Source organism: Crinia signifera, chromosome 2, assembly GCF_055691185.1.
Source record: "Crinia signifera chromosome 2, ASM5569118v1, whole genome shotgun sequence".
NCBI lineage: Eukaryota > Metazoa > Chordata > Amphibia > Anura > Myobatrachidae > Crinia > Crinia signifera.
In genome coordinates, this window is record NC_139218.1 from 366,063,612 (window position 1) to 366,085,619 (window position 22,008).

At 44.8% G+C, this 22,008-nt stretch overlaps 1 protein-coding gene across 3 annotated transcripts in view; it reads left to right on the plus strand.

Annotated features, from left to right (window-relative positions):
• ARHGAP20 (Rho GTPase activating protein 20) overlaps positions 1–22,008 on the plus strand; it is a 103,092-nt gene that overhangs the window by 29,652 nt on the left and 51,432 nt on the right. For 2 of the 3 annotated variants that reach the window (XM_083169966.1, XM_083169967.1), the window contains exons 3-4: positions 8,982–9,152; positions 16,487–16,636. In XM_083169966.1, coding sequence (XP_083026092.1) covers positions 8,982–9,152; positions 16,487–16,636 — 321 coding nt within the window. Of the gene's footprint in view, positions 1–8,981; positions 9,153–12,529; positions 12,590–16,486; positions 16,637–22,008 lie in introns of those variants that run through there. The other variant, XM_083169968.1, reaches the window with a different exon arrangement.

Genomic DNA, 22,008 nt, shown 5'->3' on the forward strand with positions numbered 1-22,008 from the left:
CTCTGGACTACTGAGAAGTGGTGGGGTGGAAGATGGATTTTAGGTTAGGGAGAAAAGACTTATCATTTACCAGCCATACTTTATTTTTACATCCAAACCTTAACAGAGGCCTGGAATTGGTATGTCAACAAGGGTGTGCAGATGTGTGGGGGCGTGTGAGGGGCGAGCATTTAGAAAATTTTAAGTACAGGTTCTGATTAAATGGCATTGGACAAATAATTCTTACGCGCCATCTGTTTCACAGTTTTTTTCTTAAATGCTTCAGCAATTTTATAGTGTGGGCATAAATTGGGCACTTCCCCAGCTTATACTGATAGCCAGGCATGCTTGCCAACATCACAGTAATGATCAGCAGATTACCATCAATTCTAAATGCATTCAGTTCAACTACTTTTCATAACTGTAAAGACATTTTTGGAGCTGCCATGAGCATTCAATTCAAAGCTAACATTTTAGTTTTCAAGTTTGGAAAGTAAAAATAAGTGTTTGCATCTGATTGGTCACCATTTTATCACCTTTTCCGCTGTGCTCAGTTCCATAGATCTCCCCCCTCTCTTTTGTGCAGAACAGGAATTTCTATTTACAGTATAAGTGCGAGAAAGAGAGAGCCACACACAGCCTCTTATAAAGGAGATAAGAGGACAATTCATTGTACTCAGCCATGGGAAAGAACCCATTATGAAATATAGTGAATTATTTCCTGCATACCTCCTAAATGTATTTTGTATGGAGTGAAGTTTTAATCTTTGCTTGTAATTGCTCCATATTTCATTAAAGACAGTTATGTGTTAATGGAATTCCTGCATTTGCTTTCTAAGTTTGTGAATTTTGCTATTTTGTGGCATTTATTGCTCTATATAGTTGTGGTTCACAAAGAGGGATTGTAACCTCTAAAGATTAAAATAAATATTGTTGAGGGACTGAGAAATGCGCAAAATAGACTAACTAGGTCTGGGGGAGTGAATCTATAAATGTGTGAAATAGACTAGTTGGGTCTGGGGGAGTAAATCTATAAATGTGTGAAATAGACTAGTTGGGTCTGGGGGAGTTAATCTATAGATGTGTGGAATAGACTAGTTAGTTCTGGCAGTGTGAATCTATAAATGTGTGAAATAGGCTAGTTGGGTCTGGGGGAGTGAATTTATAAATGTGTGAAATAGACTAGTTAGGTCTGGCAGAGTGAATCTATCTAGAACCTTTTTGTGAATTGTCTTGATCTTCAGTCTGTCAGTTCTATATGTATCTTTGTGTCTGACCACTCAGCATCTTATCACAAGTACATTCTCCCACCATCATTGGGTTCTTGTCAACTCCAGCTGCACACACCGCAGTGGGGGATATCCATATACGGGGAAAGCACACATCTGTCCCACTGAGGGACAAGACTCTAATATATCCAGCACTTTGCAAATCAGCCAAAATATCACAGAAAACTGTTGATTTAATTTCAGCATTCAGCATTTTCATTACATTTCCCCCATCATTCATTAATTGGAATAAAATGTTTGTGCTGGCCTGGACACTGTCGACCTAACAACCGGAACAAACATTTATAGATTCACTCTGCCAGACCTAACTAGTCTATTCCACACATCTATAGATTAACCAGACCTAACTAGTCTATTTCACACATTTATAGATTCACTCCCCCAGACCCAACTAGTCTATTTCTCACATTTATAGATTCACTCTGTCAACTCTAACTAGTCTATTTCACACATTTATAGATTCACTCTACCAGGCCGAACTAGTCTATCTCACACATTTATAGAGTCCAGGTCAATATTTAATAGGTGGTCAACAGGCAAAAGGTTGAAATTGTCAAAATGTTGACACAAACAATTGGTCAACACATGAAAAGGTCAACATGCGTTTTTCCTTTTCGGTAGTTTGTTCATACTTTACAATCTACAATTGAGAATGGTAAAGTGCCAGAAGTTCGCTCACTATGCAGGGTACACATTACAGTAATTGGTAGACCATATGTCGACGGATGACAACGAGGATACAAAAGCGTGTTGTCATTTTCCCACGGCGACATATTGCCTTTTTTTGGACATGTTGATCTTTTTCACATGTCGACCATTCATAGTCAACGTTATGACTGTTGACCCCATAATTCACACCCATAAAATGTAACTATAGCACAAAATAAGGAACTTTAAAGATGACATTTGCATTTGTGAAAAGGAATCAGAGGAATTACTTGAACTTAGTCAGCACATGCTTAATGTACGTTAATGTTTTTTTTATGAGTTGTAAAGTCTTTGTTGTTAACCTATAATAAGCTTTAACAAGATTTTAATTAGCAGGCACCAGTTATTTGTTACACGTATTTGCAAATCACTTATTTTATACTGATATTTTTGTTGAATAACATTAGAACCTATTAAACCACAAAAATGCAACTTAGCCAGATGAAGGGTAGAACCTAGGATGGGGTGGGGGAAATATTGCAGAGCTAGAACTTGGGATGGAAGGGGTGGGGGAGTATTGCAGAGCTAGAACCTAGGATGGGGTGGGGGAGTATTGCAGAGCTAGAACCTAGGATGGGGGGGGGGGGTATTGCAGAGCTAGAACCTAGGATGGGGGGTTATTGCAAAGCGGTACTTGTGTATTATAGCGGCGCCCCCGATGTACATCGCGCAATGTTTTTATCGCATCGTATCGCATGCCATGCACCCGATGGCATGCGATGCGACGCGATTTTTGCCCCCTATGCGATGGAACATTGTATAAGCACCCTAAAGGGTGCTTTTAAGCACCCAAATGGGTGCTTACAATGTGAAATGCACCCCCACGCCACCCCCCCACCCCCCCCCACTATAAATGTGAACCCGAAGCGTGGCGAGCGCAGCGGTACGCGTCCTCCGACCTTTTCATACCCCCACTATCCACGTCGGCGTGGAGTTGAGAATAGAAAGTGTGGCGAGCGCAGCGAGCCACCGAGCCCGAAGTGCGGCGAGCGGACGCGGATACCTGTGAAGCCCGCGAGGGGACGCCGATACCTGTGAAGGTATCCGCGTCCGCTCGCCATGCTTTGGGCTCGGTGGCTCGCCGCGCTCGCCACACTTTCTGTTCTCAACTCCACGCCGACGTGGATAGTGGGGGTATGAAAAGGTCGGAGGACGCGTACCGCCGCCCCTCGCGGGCTCGCTGCGCTCGTCACGCTTCGGGTTCACGTTTATAGTGGGGGGTGGCGTGGGGGTGCATTTCACATTGTAAGCACCCATTAGGGTGCTTATACAATTTTTAATCGCATCGCATCGCATTGTATGGCATTGTATGCCATACACAATGTCATACAATTTGAAAATTGTATGACATTGTACAATATTGCGCGATGTCGCATCGCATACCATCGCATGCCTTATGGTATGCGATGCGATGGGCGCCGCTATAATACACAAGTATCTGCAAAGCTAGAACCTAGGATCGGGGGAGGGGGCGTATTGCAGAGCTGGCAGTTTCCTTCTGGTGTACCCTAATTTGCTTGCTAGGGACAGATGCCTTGGACGTGCTCTCTTTCCATTTTCTTTCTTTTTATTTGAGCTCCGTGTACGATCTATGATTTATTTAAAAGTATTGTAAACGTTATAAGAAGTGTTTATGAAACCTTAAATTTGCCAAAGTAAATATTCACATTATAGACTTGCGCATTATGGACCTTATTCTGGTTGACTCGAAAGGCTGTGAATTTTGCAGCCTTACGAGTCATCTGTCCGCAGTGCCGGCTGCCCTCAAGCACCGCGATCCCCCCACGAATGCCCATAATCATACATTCGCAGCAGTTGATGGTTGGTGACCGTCGAATGCTTTTTTTCCAAGGGCTCGCAGATCAGAGACACATCTGTGGTGACCAGAGACACATCTGTGGTGTCTCTGATCTCCGAGCACCCTGTGCGGGAAGCAGGCAGGCACCCACCTCACCAGGCGATTACCATGGGAATGCCCAGCGTTTTCGTGAGAAGGCCCATGAAATGCTGCCCGTTTCCATGGGCCACATCCCCCGGGCGCACTGTTAGGTGCGAGCGGGACAGCGAACATGTAGTTCACCATGCCCACTCGCACCCTGCGTCAGAACAAGTGCAGAGACGCACCTGCGAATACGCAGATGCAAAACATTGGTCCGAACCAATCAAAATATCCCCCTATGTTCATTTATTGAGAATTGGATGCACAATACTAACAATTGATTGTATGTAAGTAGTATTTTTATTGTATAAATTGCAATTTTACATCTCATATTTACAAATATACAAATTGTGACTCCATGAAGAAAATATTATATAACATATTTATTGTACAACTGTGCAATTCAATCATACAATTATTACTACATGAAGAAAATAATGAGAAAATGAATGAAAACGTTTTACTATTGTTCAATTCTACTCTATAGTAATTTCTCCATTAATTGCAATAAACAACAATTTAGAAAAAAATATGTATAAATTGCTTTGCTATTTTTGGAGGCCAATAGTTGCCTTGTCTTTAAAGAGTCTTTAAATAATGGCATTGAGCAGTCAACTGCTTGGGAATGAGCTGGAAGTGAGTCACCCCCCATTGGATGTAGCTTCTAATTATTAGATTCTATTGAGTAGCAGAGATTGCTTAGCATAGATTAACTGTGCAGGTAAGGCAATTTTGACTAGATCATAAACTATCATTACAAAATCTGTAGTGCATCTAGTCAAAATCTCTCACAAAATTGCTTAGTCAAAATTGTCCATTAGCCAAAATCTCTACGTGTGTACACCCCTAAGATTTGAGTGGGGTAAATGCCTCCAGGGTTTTTGCCAGCCTTGCTATTATCAGCTTCATACAGTCAGAAGCACCAGGCTAATGCTATCAATGATCATCACAATCACAGTGTATTTGCACTAACCCTGGTGTACCCACAAGTGAGGAACCGGTAGACGTATCCGCGTTTATGTGCAAGTGTCAGATCCACATACAGATCTGGGGGTGCCACTTGCACACCTCCCAACCGCCCCGATAACCGTGGGAACGTCCCAGTTTTCGGGGGAACTTCCCGCATCCCTCCCGCCACCGGCAGTGTCCCACGGCAGGGAGGGGGGGCAGTTGGGACTCCCCTGTTAGTTGCTGGTGAGCAGAAAATAGACGCTGTGTGTAAAACGGGTCGTGGCCTCGCGGGACGACACAATTATAGGCCACGTCCCCTCCCGCGGCAAGCAATGCCCCCTAATTTCAGGCACGCGCCTTCAGCGTGCGCAACTGTCCCTCCTTGGATAATCTCAAAGTTGTAAAGATACAATTTTACATTGGGCAGACAGACTTTGCCACAGTTCTCCTTGAGCACTAGTGTTTACCACCCGCACAAGTCTTTTTGTATTCATTAACAGGTCATTCGCTTACGATGCATTTTTTGCTCATTAGTATATGTGTCATGACATATCCAGTTTTTATGGTTTCTGTGGGTTTGCTGTCTGCGAGGATGTTTATATGGATAGCTAGACGGCCAGTCAGGGTGATAACATGACTTCATTTAATTTGACTGCTACATATTGGCTTTTATTCCAGTATACTTTTAGAAATGAGGTTTAAGACAGCCAAAAGCAGAAAAACAGTCTATCCACGGACAGCGGTAGTGACTCGCAGATGTCAGGCTGCATCTCAGCATCACTGCGTGTTATATTACACCTTAGGGAAGATTTACGCTGAATATACAGACAGTGACTGATCCAGCATTTGTTTATTATAGAAAAAAGTTACAAATTAGGATTTGGATGTGGTACAATGTACTGTGTGCTTCCACTGTGGTACAATGTACTGTGTGCTTCCACTGGTTCCGACATAGCTGCGTTCTCGTGAGACTTTTATTTATATACCTTATTTCCTAATGAACAGTTTAAGACATTATTTTAACACACAGGTTCTCAAACTCGGTCCTCAGGACCCCACACAGTGCAGGTTTTGCAGGTCTCCTCACAGAATCACAAGTGATATAATGAGCTCCACCTGTGGATCATTTAAAATGTGTCAGTGAGTAATGAGTGCACCTGCCGGGTGACCTGGAAAACATGGCATGTGTGGGGTCCTGTGGATCGAGTTTGAGAACCCCCGTTTTAACGCATATAAAATCTGTATATTACTGAGCTAAATAATGCAAACTGGGCCTGATTCAGACGTGTTCGCTAGGCTGCATATGTTCGCAGCCTAGCAAACAGATAAAAGTTGCTCGACCGCCCATAAAACGTGCCCTCTGCCCGCACCCTCCCCTGCCGTGCAAACACCTTGGCAAGTGTGATACCCGGACAGAGGGTCTGCAAATGCGCATATTCCCCCACGCGCATGTGCAGACCTGCACAATCGGAAACGGGGACGAATTCGGGCCGGTCTAATTGAACCTGAATCACCCCCTATGTGTATATTTAAATATCCCAAGTTAGTAGAGAGGTTTTTCTCTAACCAAGTAGCCAGAGCTCAACTGATCAATTTTCACAGTTGTACTGTAGATATTATCACTGTGGCTGTTTACATGCACTGGTATGGTTATGCAGCACAAGGCATCTGATATAAGTAGAGGCCTCCTGTTTGCATGCTCATCAGATCACCTGCAACATCATCAGCCAGCGGCTCATCAGATCACCGGGAACATCATCAGCCAGCGGCTCATCAGATCACCTGCAACACCATCAGCCAGTGGCTCATCATATCACCTGCAACACCATCAGCCAATGGCTCATCAGATCACCTGCAACATCATCAGCCAGTGGCTCATCATATCACCTGCAACACCATCAGCCAGCTGCTCATCAGATCACCTGCAACATCATCAGCCAGCGGCTCATCAGATCACTGACAACATCATCAGCCAGCGGCTCATCAGATCACTGACAACATCATCAGCCAGCGGCTCATCATATCACCTGCAACACCATCAGCCAGCTGCTCATCAGATCACCTGCAACATCATCAGCCAGCGGCTCATCAGATCACTGACAACATCATCAGCCAGCAGCTCATCAGATCACCGGCAACATCATCAGCCAGCGGCTCATCAGTTCACCTGCAACACCATCAGCCAGCGGCTTATCAGATCACCGGCAACATCATCAGCCAGCGGCTCATCAGATCACCTGCAACACCATCAGCCAGCGGCTCATCAGATCACCGGCAACATCATCAGCCAGCGGCTCATCAGTTCACCTGCAACACCATCAGCCAGCGGCTCATCAGATCACTGACAACATCATCAGCCAGCGGCTCATCAGATCACTGACAACACCATCAGCCAGCGGCTCATCAGATCACCTGCAACATCATCAGCCAGCGGCTCATCAGATCACTGGCAACATCATCAGCCAGCGGCTCATCAGATCACCTGCAACACCATCAGCCAGCGGCTCATCAGATCACCGGGAACATCATCAGCCAGCGGCTCATCAGTTCACCTGCAACACCATCAGCCAGCGGCTTATCAGATCACCGGCAACATCATCAGCCAGCGGCTCATCAGATCACCTGCAACACCATCAGCCAGTGGCTCATCAGATCACCGGCAACATCATCAGCCAGCGGCTCATCAGATCACTGACAACATCATCAGCCAGCGGCTCATCATATCACCTGCAACACCATCAGCCAGCTGCTCATCAGATCACCTGCAACATCATCAGCCAGCGGCTCATCAGATCACTGACAACATCATCAGCCAGCGGCTCATCAGATCACTGACAACATCATCAGCCAGCGGCTCATCATATCACCTGCAACACCATCAGCCAGCTGCTCATCAGATCACCTGCAACATCATCAGCCAGCGGCTCATCAGATCACTGACAACATCATCAGCCAGCGGCTCATCAGATCACCGGCAACATCATCAGCCAGCGGCTCATCAGTTCACCTGCAACACCATCAGCCAGCGGCTTATCAGATCACCGGCAACATCATCAGCCAGCGGCTCATCAGATCACCTGCAACACCATCAGCCAGCGGCTCATCAGATCACCGGCAACATCATCAGCCAGCGGCTCATCAGTTCACCTGCAACACCATCAGCCAGCGGCTCATCAGATCACTGGCAACACCATCAGCCAGCTGCTCATCATATCACCTGCAACACCATCAGCCAGCGGCTCATCAGATCACCTGCAACATCATCAGCCAGCGGCTCATCAGATCACTGGCAACATCATCAGCCAGCGGCTCATCAGATCACCTGCAACACCATCAGCCAGCGGCTCATCAGATCACCGGGAACATCATCAGCCAGCGGCTCATCAGTTCACCTGCAACACCATCAGCCAGCGGCTTATCAGATCACCGGCAACATCATCAGCCAGCGGCTCATCAGATCACCTGCAACACCATCAGCCAGTGGCTCATCAGATCACCGGCAACATCATCAGCTAGCGGCTCATCAGATCACCAGCAACATCATCAGCCAGCGGCTTATCAGATCACCGGCAACATCATCCATCAGCCAGCGACTCATCAGATCACCTGCAACACCATCAGTCGGCGGCTCATCAGATCACCTGCAACAACAGTGGCTCATCAGATCACCTCCAACATCATCAGCCAGCGGCGTGACCCGCAGTCACTGCAGTTCTTATAAAGAGGTCAGGAGACCCTGTAGATCTTATTGAGATCCTGGCTTCACGCCTCCGTTTACCCTCACCACCTCCTCTCCCCCCCCAAATGTCAATCACTGATGTCAATCACTGCCAGCCTGCGCATCTCTATCGCTGTGGCCCCTACGCACAGAGCGATGTACTGGCCTTTTCTAAGTGATCTAGTAATCACCCCGTGTGTAGGCCCCATAAGACTAGGTTAGATAATTGACAGAAGCTGATTGGTTGCTTTGGGCCACTTCTCTGAATTCCCCCATAGAAAGTTGGCCATCTCTTGTGTTTACATAACCACCTCAATAATGCTTGTTGTTATTTATAGTGCATTACGTGCTACTGATTAGTAGTTTAATGGTAATTGCTTTTCTCCTGTGATTGCAGAGATGGTTGTTTTTCACCTGTAAGTCCGGAATCGTGCCCGCTAGTCCAGGCGTTCATCTGCCCCAGCCGATCCTTCATAACGCATGGCCATGTGCAGCTGAAGACCGGTCTGCAGACCCAGGACCGACACCTGTTCCTCTTCACAGACATCCTGATCATTGCAAAGTCAAAGTGAGTACAATGTATCCATACAGGATTGCTCTGGTGTACTGTTGCATTAAGATCAAATGGGTACAAATTCACCCATTCGTACCCATTAGATGTTAAATACGACCGGGACCCGTCAACTTCAGCCAAATTCGGCTGTATGAATGAAAAAAACATCGATAGAACTGGGCCGTATAAGACCATGAGTTCTATCAGATCAGCTAATTTACAAAAATTCATACTGCTGAAGTCAGCAGTAAATACAACTGGAAAATAGACCTCATTGTCCAGGCGTATTTGGCTGAAGCCTGCATTAATCAGTCAGATCCGTGCAGTCTTCAGCCGGTCCTGGTTGCAGAAATACAGTTGGAATAATCAAATGGGCTTCCCTGGTATTTCTATAACCAGCACCAGGCTCTTGTCCTGGTCCTTGTTCCCAAAATATGGTCGACAAAAGTAGTAGGGGTCTCCCGTATTGCGGAAACCAGCATCGGGCTCCAACAGCCGGCAGTGTCATGTCACAGCCTGGGGAAACTTTTTACATAAATCTTCCTGCCAAAGCATGAGCAACGTGGCTGGTCAGCCCGGGCTGGGTCCCCTCTGCCAGGGCTGAAGCACAGGGCTGTCCCCGGGGTCCCTGGGCTGTGGACGCCGGGGTGATTGTATAAATCGAGATAAATAAAATGTTAAAAATAGATCCTGTGTTCTGTATTAGAGCTACAAGACCCAGCAAGTCTCCCCCGCATGCTGGGACATGGAGATCCACAAATGCCAGCATGTGGGGCATTAACGGGCCCACCGGGACTTGTAGTCCTACTACAGAACCAATACCTCACAAACATACACACACCTGTAAATATAAAACTTTAATACATACCACATACATACTTACCTATAGGTCCAATGTAGGCCTGTCGTTTTGTCCAGTAGAATCCACATCGGTACCTGTGAACAAAAAAAAATCATACCATCCCATTTGGCAAAGATCAGGTCCTCTTTGGTCCATGTAGCATGGACCAGGGATACAAAACAAATAATCACTTAACCGCACCTGACATGAGCAGTGCACAATGCAGCTTCCATGCTGTCTCAGCGTCTCCTTGTATTCTGTCTCGGCCTCTGCATCCGTATATTGTGAAAGCAGCTCCTGTACAGCCAGGCCGTCCGTAAGAAGCAATGGGGCCCGTTTATCACCAAGTTTTACCTTTTTAGCTATTTTAAACTAGTTGTGTATGATAAATGGTGCCACTTGGCTCCCAACTGTCATTTTCCAAACATGACAGCTAAGAGCTGGAACACCATTTATCAACAAGTAATAAATAGCTAAAACTGGTTGATAAATGGGCCACAATGAAAGTAAGTGTAAAAGTTTGGATGATCACCTGCACTGTCCTTACCAAGTGGAACGATTTGTAGAGTCAGCTTTTAGAACTGATCTTCTTATGACAAATATATGGTGCAGAGACTCATTAGATCAAGGCTCTAACATGTTCCCAGCTCTCTGAGCCTAGAGGTAACATGGTTCACTCTATACACTGTGGTCCTTTCTTTATGTTGTTTGTTTATACAGAGACAGAGGCCACATCTTGCTGCCAGAGGCCGTGGCTAGGACAAGGCTGTACAAATGCCCAAACCCAATTATCATGTAACATCGTGCTCCTATATTCAATCCTCAAATTAGGTTTTATATGGAGATAGTTGCTATAGGATAATATTAATGAGCTTCTCTACCCTGCCCGAGCCCCTTTCCTAATGAGTTTTCTGTAATAGTCCGAGTAGAAGGTCCTCTAACCTGATGGTTATGGGGGACCTGTTAATAACACTTCCAGAAATTGGAAGATACTTTTTCCCCCAATAACACAAATAATTATTCGGAAAAATTAGAGAGCGCAGTGAATTAAACACACAATGGTATTTATTAAAAATAACAATTTAAAATAGTCTCAAAACACTTAAAATGAATACATGTAATTATGTTATTGCACCAATTTGATCACCTTTACCTGTCACAGTCTAAATTTAGTATAAATTTACCTGTATATTTAGTCCAAGTGCTCTTACCCACTTAAATGCTGGCGGATGGAATGTCCAATTATAAGCGGGGAGCCAGTTTATGGTGGTATATGAAAAGATGATGAAGTCAGGGGCGGATTGGGTTCCAAATCCGGCCCGGGAGCGCGGGGGGGGGGGGGGGTGTGTGTGTTTGCTGCAGCATGAACGCCCGGGGGGGTTTGCGGCGGCATGTACGCCCAAGGGGGCATCGGTATGTATGCCCGGGGGGGAGGGGAGATCGGCGGCGGTGGTATGCGACAATGCTCCCGGGGTGGGGGGCCTGGCTCACCTGCCGCTGCTGCTTCAGTCAGTGCTGGCCGGGCGGAGGGGGAACAGGAGCTGGGAGCCTCGGGAGGTGCTGTGCGCGCATGCGCAGCAGCCCTCCCACGGCCATTTTGGAAGTGGGCAAAGTCCACGGCCGGACCCTTTTTAATGACTTTTGGCACGGCCTACCGGTCATATACCACCATAAACTTGCTCCCTGCTTATAATTGGACCATCCACCAGCATTTAAGTGGGTAAGAGCACTTGGACTAAATATACAGGTATATTTATACTAAATTCAATCTAACACTGTGACAGGTAAAGGTGGTCAAATTGGTGCAATAACATAATTACATGTATTCATTTGAAGTGTTTTGTTCTTTATTCAAATTCAAATTGTTATTTTTAATAAATACCATTCAGTGCGCTCTCTAATTATTCCGAATAATTATTTGTGTTGTTTTTTTATTGGGATTTGATGTTGCTCCCTCTGGGAGCTGCCATATAGAATTAATACTTTGTTTGAGAAATATATATAACCTCTAATTAGCGCCTGATTTTTAGATATAGTATTTACCCCAATAGTAATAATTCTGGTGTGTGTGTGATGTGGAGAAGGGGGTAGGGGGGCATTAGCAGGGGTGAGCAAATGGCAGGTACAAAATAGGAGAAGGCTCTTATGGGTAAATTTAATAGCTGGCACAATTCAGACATCAGCAATATCCCAGCGTCTGCGACTCGCACTTTTAACATTTACCCCATGGGGTTAACTGACCAAACTTTGTTTATATTCAGTGCTCTCCGGGGGTATTTCTGTACATTGGGTTTCTCTGAGGACATCTTTAGTAAAGAGATAGATTGTGCTTAAATCAAAACAATTTAGTTTGTTTCTTGATGACTTCATAGTCTGAAAGATAAGTGGATAATATATCATAAGAATGCAGTTGACCAGTTCATGTGAAATTTAAGTTATATTTAATTTTGGGAGACTGTTCCCTGATTTAACTGGCCTAAAGAAGCTTGGGCTGGACCCCTGCTATGCAACATGTTTTTGTTCTGTATTTAAAGGGCTGATGTGACCAGTGTCAGACTGGGACAGGAAGGGCGCACCAGGGAATGCAGTGCTAGGGGCCCAAGCTTAAGAGGTATGACCAGCCACCACATGGGGAGTTGCCAGCCACCACAGACAGATGGCCAACCATTACATAGATCCTGCAAAGAACAAGGCCTCTTTAAAAAAAAAAGAGTGGGCAGGGATGTGTCAGGATCACCCACTTTGATTAGTTTCCCTAAAAACGGACCAAGCACTCAAGTTCATCTGTGAAATTGCTCCACTGACCTTTAAGGGGGGGTGGGTTTGTTTACCATGGATTACCAGGAGCCAGGGGAAGGAGCCCAGGTGGAATAGGTGGTTCCATGTGCTGGTATAGGAGACTGGTGGTGGCAGCAAGTTATCCACCAACAGTGCAGTGGGAGGAGTCAGTCACAGGTTATTACTGAGGATTAAAGGTCATCCCTATTAGTGGTAAAGTAAGCCCACTGAGACTGATTGGCTGAGTAAGGTCATCTGCAGGGCTTAAGTGGTCCTGGAGAGGTGATGGAACTCATTTTCACTTAAGTACCAGGACAGATGGACCACAGGTGGAGGAGAACCATTGAGCCACCAGGACCTGATGAGGGAGACGTGGCTCCAGCTCGTTAGCGGCACTACTGCCACCTGCATCCTCTATTGATGTGGGTGGTGGTGCATACTTTTATGTGGGAATTACTGTGCGGGGGATTGTGGACCTAGTTTTACCTACTACTACAGGTGGTGGAACTCAGTCCCACCCCCAATCCACCAACTCGATCCCCTGGTCATCTGGTCACACCCGTATACTTTAAGACATTTATGAAGCCCAAAAAAGTACAAGAAGTTACTCCTGGATAGATGCAAGTGTTCTACAAGTCACAATGGACACTGCAGAGTTTATTTACTAAGAAGGGAGTGAAGATGGGATGTTGGTATGGGCATCCAATCAGATTCTATCCATTATCTTCTAGGAGGTACTAAATAAATAAGAAGTAAATTATGATTGGTTGCCCATATCTTCAAATAAACCCCTGCATGTGGGTAATATTACATTGCAAATCATCTCTGGTTGTTGGACATTATTATAATTCAATGTTCTCATATGTTAATTGCTCGTTTAGTGTTCCCATGACCATGAATTTAATCCGCAAATTTGTTACTCTTTCTCCATTGTAGCCAGCTCTGTATTGCTCTGAATGCTCAGTGCTGTTTTCTATTTATATATGTTATGTAACTGGATCATGTGTTCACCGCGTGCTCTTGTCCCGGTCTCCCCCTAAGGTACACTGAGAGACATGGGTCAGACCATAGGACATAAATGTTCATGCAGAACCCTATTGATTTCCTCATCTCCTATAGGCAGACATGGGGGAAGATTACAGCGGTTGGGAATAACAGTTATTTTTGGAAATCCTTAACCTGTTCTATACAAATTATAACATTAGCAATGTGTCATTTTATATCATTTGCATATTACGAATAAACAAAGGTTTGAATATTTTTATGGATGTCAAAACCGAAATCCCCTCCTGAATTTACAGAAAGGGGATCATATCGGCTGCGGGAGTGACATCACACGGGAGTGACATCACACGTCCCTTGGACTTCGGCTGCATTCTTAGCAATGCAACCGCAGTTTAAGGATTAGCCCACTCGATCAGTGATTCTTGCAGATGCGCGGGGCTAGCTGAATGGGTTGGGATCATTTGATCTACAGCAAGTTGGTCGACAAGTGTTATGTCGACACCGTTAGGTCGACGTGGGGAAAGGACGACACAGTTCTAGGTTCGACATGGGTCAAGGTCGACATGGGTCTAGGTCGTCATGGGTTTAGGTCGACAGGTCAATAGGTCGACACAAGCAATAGGTCGACAGGGTCTAGGTCGACAATCAAAAGGTCGATATGGGGTTTTTCACAGTTTTTTGACCCAAATGTCAACACAGTCGACATGGGCACAGTTTCCAATGCACCACATCCCTTCCCATTGCTCGATATGCTTCGGGCACGGTGCCTCGCTGCGCTGGGCACATTATTTTATTCTCCCACCATGCCCTAGTGGATGGTAGGGCATGAAACACCGCCTGTCGGCACATGTCGGCTCAAAAAACAGTGAAAACAGTGAAAAACCCCATGTCGTCCTTTTGACTGTTCACCTAGACCCTGTCGACCTAAACTCATGTCAACCTTAACCCATGTCGCCCTATCCCCATGTCGACCCAACACTTGTCGACCAACTTGCTGTAGACCAAGTGACCGTATCCCAGCTGAATTAGCCCCCACAGATTGTAACACTTTACACTTTAGTAAATCATCCTGCTGTACTAATGTGCATAGCCTCCTATAATTGTGCAGACAGTGTCCTGAATAATGTACTGCATTTGCCACTCCAAATAAAAACTGTGTTTAATACGATAATGACCTTAAAAAAAATCATTGTTGTCCTCTGTTAGTTGTCAACATGATTACATTATAGGAGGGGGGGCAGGGGGGAGGGGGGGGGGGGGTTCTGCACAGCGCTGCCAGGCAAACTTTTCCTTCTTATGTAAGTAAATCACGGCAGAACCATTTGTTTTTTTAGGAAGTAGATTGTTTTCTTCATTCAAATCTTTTCTAATGGGAATCGTCAGGAAAGGGAACAATGGAACCCGGGCAAAAATCTTTCCAGCTCTGGCATTTAAAATAATATCCGTCATGTAAACAGTAAAACATGAGTGACAAGCTCAATGAGAAATCATCACTCGCAGATGAGTCTGTTAAACGGACAGGAACGTCACACTAATGATTTTTATTGACGACAACAGCATCGTTATTGGGAGAGGATGTGATGCTGCTGTTTGTCTTGGTCACTATTTATAAACCTCATATAACAAATGCGATCTTGGCAATTAAAGGAAGTTACTGCCTGTTCTTACAGTGAATATGATACTGCCTTCCCCAGCAGAGGAGCAGCACACTGGTAATTAGATGGACTGGACTGAATATGTACACTTGTTTCCTACTCTGAGTACTTTGGCAGTTCTCTGCAATGGAAAAGCACAGCCTAGAACTGAGCAATTTACCTTTATTATATCACAGGAAAATAGATCCGTCATTCTGATAATAGCTTGTGTAATGGGATTTTATGTGGACCCTTCCCTTACTGCCTGATCCAATCTATATGTTGGCATAGTCAGGCTCTGGAGTAGGGGGCTGTGGAGGCCAGACATTCGCCCCTGTCCCCTCGCTCCACCAGAAACACTGTTTGAAGTACGTGCTATTATATGACAGTTTCTTGCTCTGCTTAACAGCTTACATTCTCAGAACATGAGATAATATCAATATTTTGGTGAATTGTAAAGTTGGAATGCACCTTCTCCCTTGTCAATAACCTGACCTTGCCCCTGTGGGCCGGCTTAGTATTATCACTGTGTACAGCAGGGATGGGGAAACCTTAGGCCCTCCAGCTGTTTTTGAACTTCACGTCCCAGCATGCCCTGCAACAGTTTTGCTTTTTGCCCATGCTAAAACTGTTGCAGGGCATGCTGGGATGTGTAGTTCAACCACATTAGAACTTTCAATGCAACATTCACGACATAAAAGTCAACAAGGTTGTAACCAGCATAGAACAAGACAGGCGCGTAATAAAAACACCTGTACATGGGATATTGGGCCTAATTCAGACTTGATCGCAGGACAAATTTCTTCTCAAAATGGGCTAAACCATGCTGCACTGCAGGTGGGGAAGATGTAACATGTGCAGAGAGCGTTCGATTTGGGTGGGATGTGTTAAAACAGATATCTAATTTGAGAACAAATTTGTCCTGCGATCATGTCTTAAGTACGCCCATAGTCCACGCATCCAGCGCCTTGTACATTTTATGTTCTATCTTTCTATGCAAGAAATATACAACAGTGAAGTTTATGAAATATAAATGTGATACTTTCCATATACAGTATATGCATTTCATGGTCTTTTGCACTTTTTTGCAGGTCCCCATCTCACTATAAACTGAAGCACCATGTGCGCGTGGGTGAGATGTGGATTGCATCCTGCATGGATGAAGTCTGTGAGGGCAGCACATTCCCAGAGAGGTCGTTTGTCATAGGCTGGCCAATCACCAACTGCGTTGCAACGTTCAGGTATGTCCTTGTCATGTGGCGGAAAAACAGTTCTAAGTAAATATGTGTGTTTACTTGTTTCTGAAACCTTCCATTACAAAGTATTTATCATTATAAGATTATAGGATTATTGTTGGCAGAATTATGACAGGGGGTTTGGCTGTGGGGGGGTTAAAGATAGGTTGGCCATGAGAGGGGAGGGGGGAGTTAGGGTAAGGCACTAGAGGGAAGATTAAGGGTAGAGAATAAGGTTACATTAGTCATTTCTACCACAATGGCGGAAGTCTGACCCGGAAGTGACAATCATATGGCCACCGGGTCACTGCTGAGCCACTAGGGACAATAGGTTGACATTCTCCAAAATGTCAAAAATTTACGAGGCTAATTCTGTATAAGATGCAGTTTTCTGGAATTTCAAACTGATATAAAACCACTTTTCTAATTCGAGATGGGTTTTAAGTTTTTCTTCTGTTATCAATGTTGCTGTTCCAAGGCATTTGGGTGAACAATATGTTGGTCTTCCCACCTCCATTTCTGTCAGTTATTTTAGTTCATTGATTTATGGTGGCTTCAGTCAGTTATTTCAGGTCATTCAAGTTTTCATCCAAATAGATCCAGCAGAAGGCCCAGAACAGGCTCCCTGGCTCAAAGTTTTGGCCAGTGGACACCAACGAGAGGTCCAAGACCCCAACCCCTTGTTATGTCTTCTGGGATCCGATGTCACCACTCTGTGAGGTTTTCATCCAAATCCTTCCAGTGGAAAGCTCAGAATAGGCTCCCTGGGTCAGAATTCTTCTCACCCACCAAGGTCTGACCAGGACCTGGCCAGGATCCAACTGGACCACCTGGTTTCATCCTTATCGGTGCAGAGGTGTCTGAATGCATACCAGGACAAACAAACCAACAGACCAATTCATTTTATAAATAAGATTATTAATTGATGTTGACAATTTGGTATTTAAGGAATTCATTTGTGTAAGTTCTGTAGACATTCATATGTTAATATTCTCTAGAAAAACAATATTTTGGCTGAAGCTACATTTTGGAACGGCATGGCGTAGTAGAGAGTATGTGTTGCGTGACTCACCGGCACCCGTGCCATGTCACACGTTTGCAGTATTATTAATATCATTATTATTCAGAACATCTATTTTATTTATTGGAAAACCAGAAATGGAGTTAAAAGCGTATTAATTTATTGAAAACACAACTATAGAACCTTATTTAAATGTATATACAATTCTGTGAGTGTGTCTTAAAGCTAATAAACGTTGCGAAAATCATTAGTGATATGTTTATGGGGTATGTTTACGGGGTATGTTTGTGTAAGCTTGGAGAAAGATAAAGTATCAGCTAATCAGCTCCCAACTGTCACTTTACAGCAGCATTTCTCAACCACTGTGCTGTGGCACACTAGTGTGTCTTGAGCTGTTCTCAAGTGTGCCCCCAGAGCTAAAGATGTCCACACCAGTTTAAATGTTATTCACTGGTCTCTTGTTTTTATGTGAGGGACAATATATTTTATTTGAGTTACCTCTATGATTGTTTTTTCATATGGGGCACCAATGAGCCAGCATCTCATAAAAAAGTGAGGAAGAGGTTTTCTTCTAAGGTGCCTTTTTGCATTTATGGTGGCATGGGATAGGGTGGGGTGGGGTGTTGGGGGAGATGAGGGACTCTTGGTCATTGTTTTATGGCCCGCATATTTTTAAAAACAGTTACTCTGCTGTTTTTTCGGGGGGGGGGGGGGGGGGGGGGAGGCAGCACTCTCCCAGGGAATGGGGTTTTACATAGCATTTTTATTTTTGTCACCAAAAGGTTAGGTAGCAGGTGCCATTGGTGGGAATAATTTGGCCCTTATCAGTATAGGGGTGCCCGTATATGTGCAATATCAGTCCAGGAGTGCCCGCATGTGTGCTGTATAATTATATGGGTGCTCACATGTGTGCTGTATAATCCCATGGGTGCCCCCATGTGTCCCAAATCAGTCATGTAATACCACGACCCTTTTGTGATGCCACGCCTTCTTTTGTGAGACCACGCCCCCTTTTCGCCATGCGGCTTCTCCGCACAATGGTCCCACATACTAAGTGGTTGATTCTGGGACCACCCATTACCATATTTCTAGATTCGCCTATGATTTTGTGTACTTATTATCTCCACCTACTGTCTCCTTACTGCAGTATGTATACGGGTGTGGATCATTTGGTCGACAGTCAAAAGGATGTCCACTATTGGTCGACATGGTTTAGGTCAACATTACCAATAAGTCAACACAAGCAAAAGGTCACAGTAAAAAATGGGTGACACAGAAAAATGTCATCATGAGTTGTTTAAAAAAAAATTGTGTGTCTATGTCGAAATCTGGCATGGCTTGCTGCGCTCGCCATTCTTCGGACACGGTGCTTCGCTGTGCTCAACACATTGCTATAATCTAAATCTAAAATCATCATGAAAAACTCCTGTCGACCTTTTCCTGTAGCAACTTGGTTTTCCGAAACGCGTTAAGCGTGTTTTACTGGTGTATGGACACTTGACTTCCGGGTAGCAGTTATCCACGACTGAGGAGGATCCTGGACTGAGCCCCCCTTGACTCCGGACCAAGGGACCCTGAACAGGAGACTTCCCTGAACATCTCTATGCCTGCTGCTTTGCCTGGGATTCACTGTTATACGCTTTTATTACTGTCAACACTTTGTAAGTGTATCTTCCACATTAAAACCTTTTTTACCATTATGATCTGCACCATGTCTTTCCCTATTTTGTCTCCCCTTTATGCTTAATAGGGGAGAATCTACTTGGATCTATTTGGAGTATTGAATCCATCCATTGTATTCAAATCCTGTGCAACATATGACCAGTTGTATATGGTTTTGTATAAAAATATATATATATATTTTTTTTTATATATATATTTGAGGCTATTCACCCTCTGAACTTAGCTACCACTGAGCGCTATCTTTCAGTTCCACTTCATCTTCTGTTGCATTGTCTTTTTGAGTAGTTGGAGGTGTATCTACTCTGTGGTTCTGTATGCTAGCAGCACTTTGGTTTTATTGCGCATCTACACAGCTTTAACTATTGCACTTTCAACCTCGGGTGAAGGGCATGGCTTACCGCCACAACTCCCGTTCTGGTCATTTTGATGCGCATCTAGTTCAGTGATCACCAGCTGCTTTGCAGAGCAGAGTAGCTGTGGTTACTGGCTCTCCCAACTGTCATGTCCCCTCCCCCACCATCTGCTGGAGGGACAGTGTCCAATTCTCGTCACTGTCCCGCTGTAATCAGGACAGTTGGGAGTTGCGTGTTTCAGCAAGCCTTTGTACTGACATTAAGTCCACTTGCTGTCGTATTCCTGGCGCACCTGCTCCTGTGATGCTGCTTTCAGACCGCAAAACTGGCTTTGACCAGGTATTTTAAAATGTTTCTAAAAATGGGTCTGCCAGCTAAAACCCCTTTCACACCGCATGTCTTTAACCGGTATTTCAGTGCAGTTTTTGTCCTTAAACGGTATTTCAATGCAGTTTTTGTTCCTTCACAACACTGAACCCGTTTTATCCCATAGAAAACAGTGGATGAAAAAAAACGGGTCTGAAACGGGTAGGACCCTGCTTTATTACCGTTTAGAAATACCAGTTCAATGGAACCGGTAAATTCACTCTGCACCATTCAGACTGCACAAATTACCATTTTAAAACGGTAAAAAAAACTGCAAAATAACAGGTAAAAAGTGCGGTCTGAAACGGTCATTGAGTGGTTTGGGGAAAGGCTCACATTGCAGTGTTGGTTTCATCTCACATTTTGGTCCAACCTCGCATTGATACAAGAATTACACTTTTTTTCCAACTCAATGAGGTCCACTGAACCATTCGTTTTGTAACGTGCAGTGTTATGGAGTGTGCTAAGTTCTGAGCAGAGTGCAGGATTTAAATTCCACCTGGCAGTAAGGTCAGTGGAAATTTGACAGCCCACATTCCCCTTTGCTATTTGAGCTTTCTGACCCGCATCAGCAAACGTTATTGGCTGCGAAACTGGTGGACTGTGCCATTGGTGTTAGCTGTGGATGGTGCTCTGAAAATACTCCATGACGCTTTGTTATTTAATACAGTGGAATGTCAAATAAAAATTGAGGGTTACTGATTAATCAAACGTTTAATTCATCTTAGACCAATCAAAGTTAATTGTTGATGGGTTGCTATGCCTTATTACAGATTTGCATTGCTGTTTATATATAACTCACAGCATTTTAAAGTAAATTAAGTAAAAGGTTTAAAAATATACGTGAAATGCAGCCGCAGCGTTAATGTATTTATAGCCGCTAAAGCTCCTGGCATTGGCTGTGCTAAAGACATTGTTCAGTAATCTAGGACACATATGGTATGTAGATCAAGGCTTTATGGCCGGGTGACAGTTCATCCAAAGTTCTTGACGTGATTAAAGTTCAAGACGTGATCGATAATGAGGACTTGTGATCCAGGTATCTTGGTAAACATTGCATTCATTATTTGGGTATCTGGATGGCTCACAGACAATTGTCCTGTAAATAGTTCGACATCAAAAGGTCGACATTGCCAAAAGTACGACATGCACTAGTCCATATTTACAACAGGTCTACATAAGCAAAAGGCCGACGTTGCAATGGTCGACGCATGTAAAGGTCAATATGGGTTTTTCGCATTTTTTTCCCTTCTTTATGAATTTTCATGCTTGACCATCCACGTTTACTCCATTTGGTCCGAAGCAGGGTGAGCAAAGTGATTGCTGCCCTGAGCAGACAGCCGGGGAGGGAAGCCAGCCATCGGAGAAGGAGCAGCCGCATGGATGGCCATCGACCATCGATGATTTGACATCAACGATGGTTTATGGCCGATGTAGAATAGTTTTGATATTGATGGGGGAGAACTAGACGGTTTCCCTAGACTGATGTCAAGCCTAAACGAATATTTTTTTTAATTTTTTTTCCCCCAGGGGCCGAGACACGGAGTATAAATCAGGGTTGCTAACCCTCCCGGAATGGCCGGGAGAATCCTGATCCCCCCCCCCCCCCCACGGAAAGGTAGGCAACCCTCCCGGATTCCAGGGGACCCCCTTCCGCCCCTCATGTACCTGGTGGCAGAAGCTTTAAATTGCCGCAATTCGTGGCTTTCCGGTGGAAGGGACGGGGCTAAATATGCAAAGTGCATCGGAGACCCGCCTCTTGTGGGATTTGCCCCGCCCCCAGAAGTGATGCTGATAGTCTCCTCTCCGGGGTTCTCCGGGTTTTTCTTGTGTTTGTCTACCGGAGAGGAGACTATAAAAGTCGGCAACCCTGGTATAAATCCACCCCTGACACCCGTGAAGCCCTGCCTGTAGGCCAGTCAGTCAGAAAGAAAATAGATGACCATCGTTAGGTA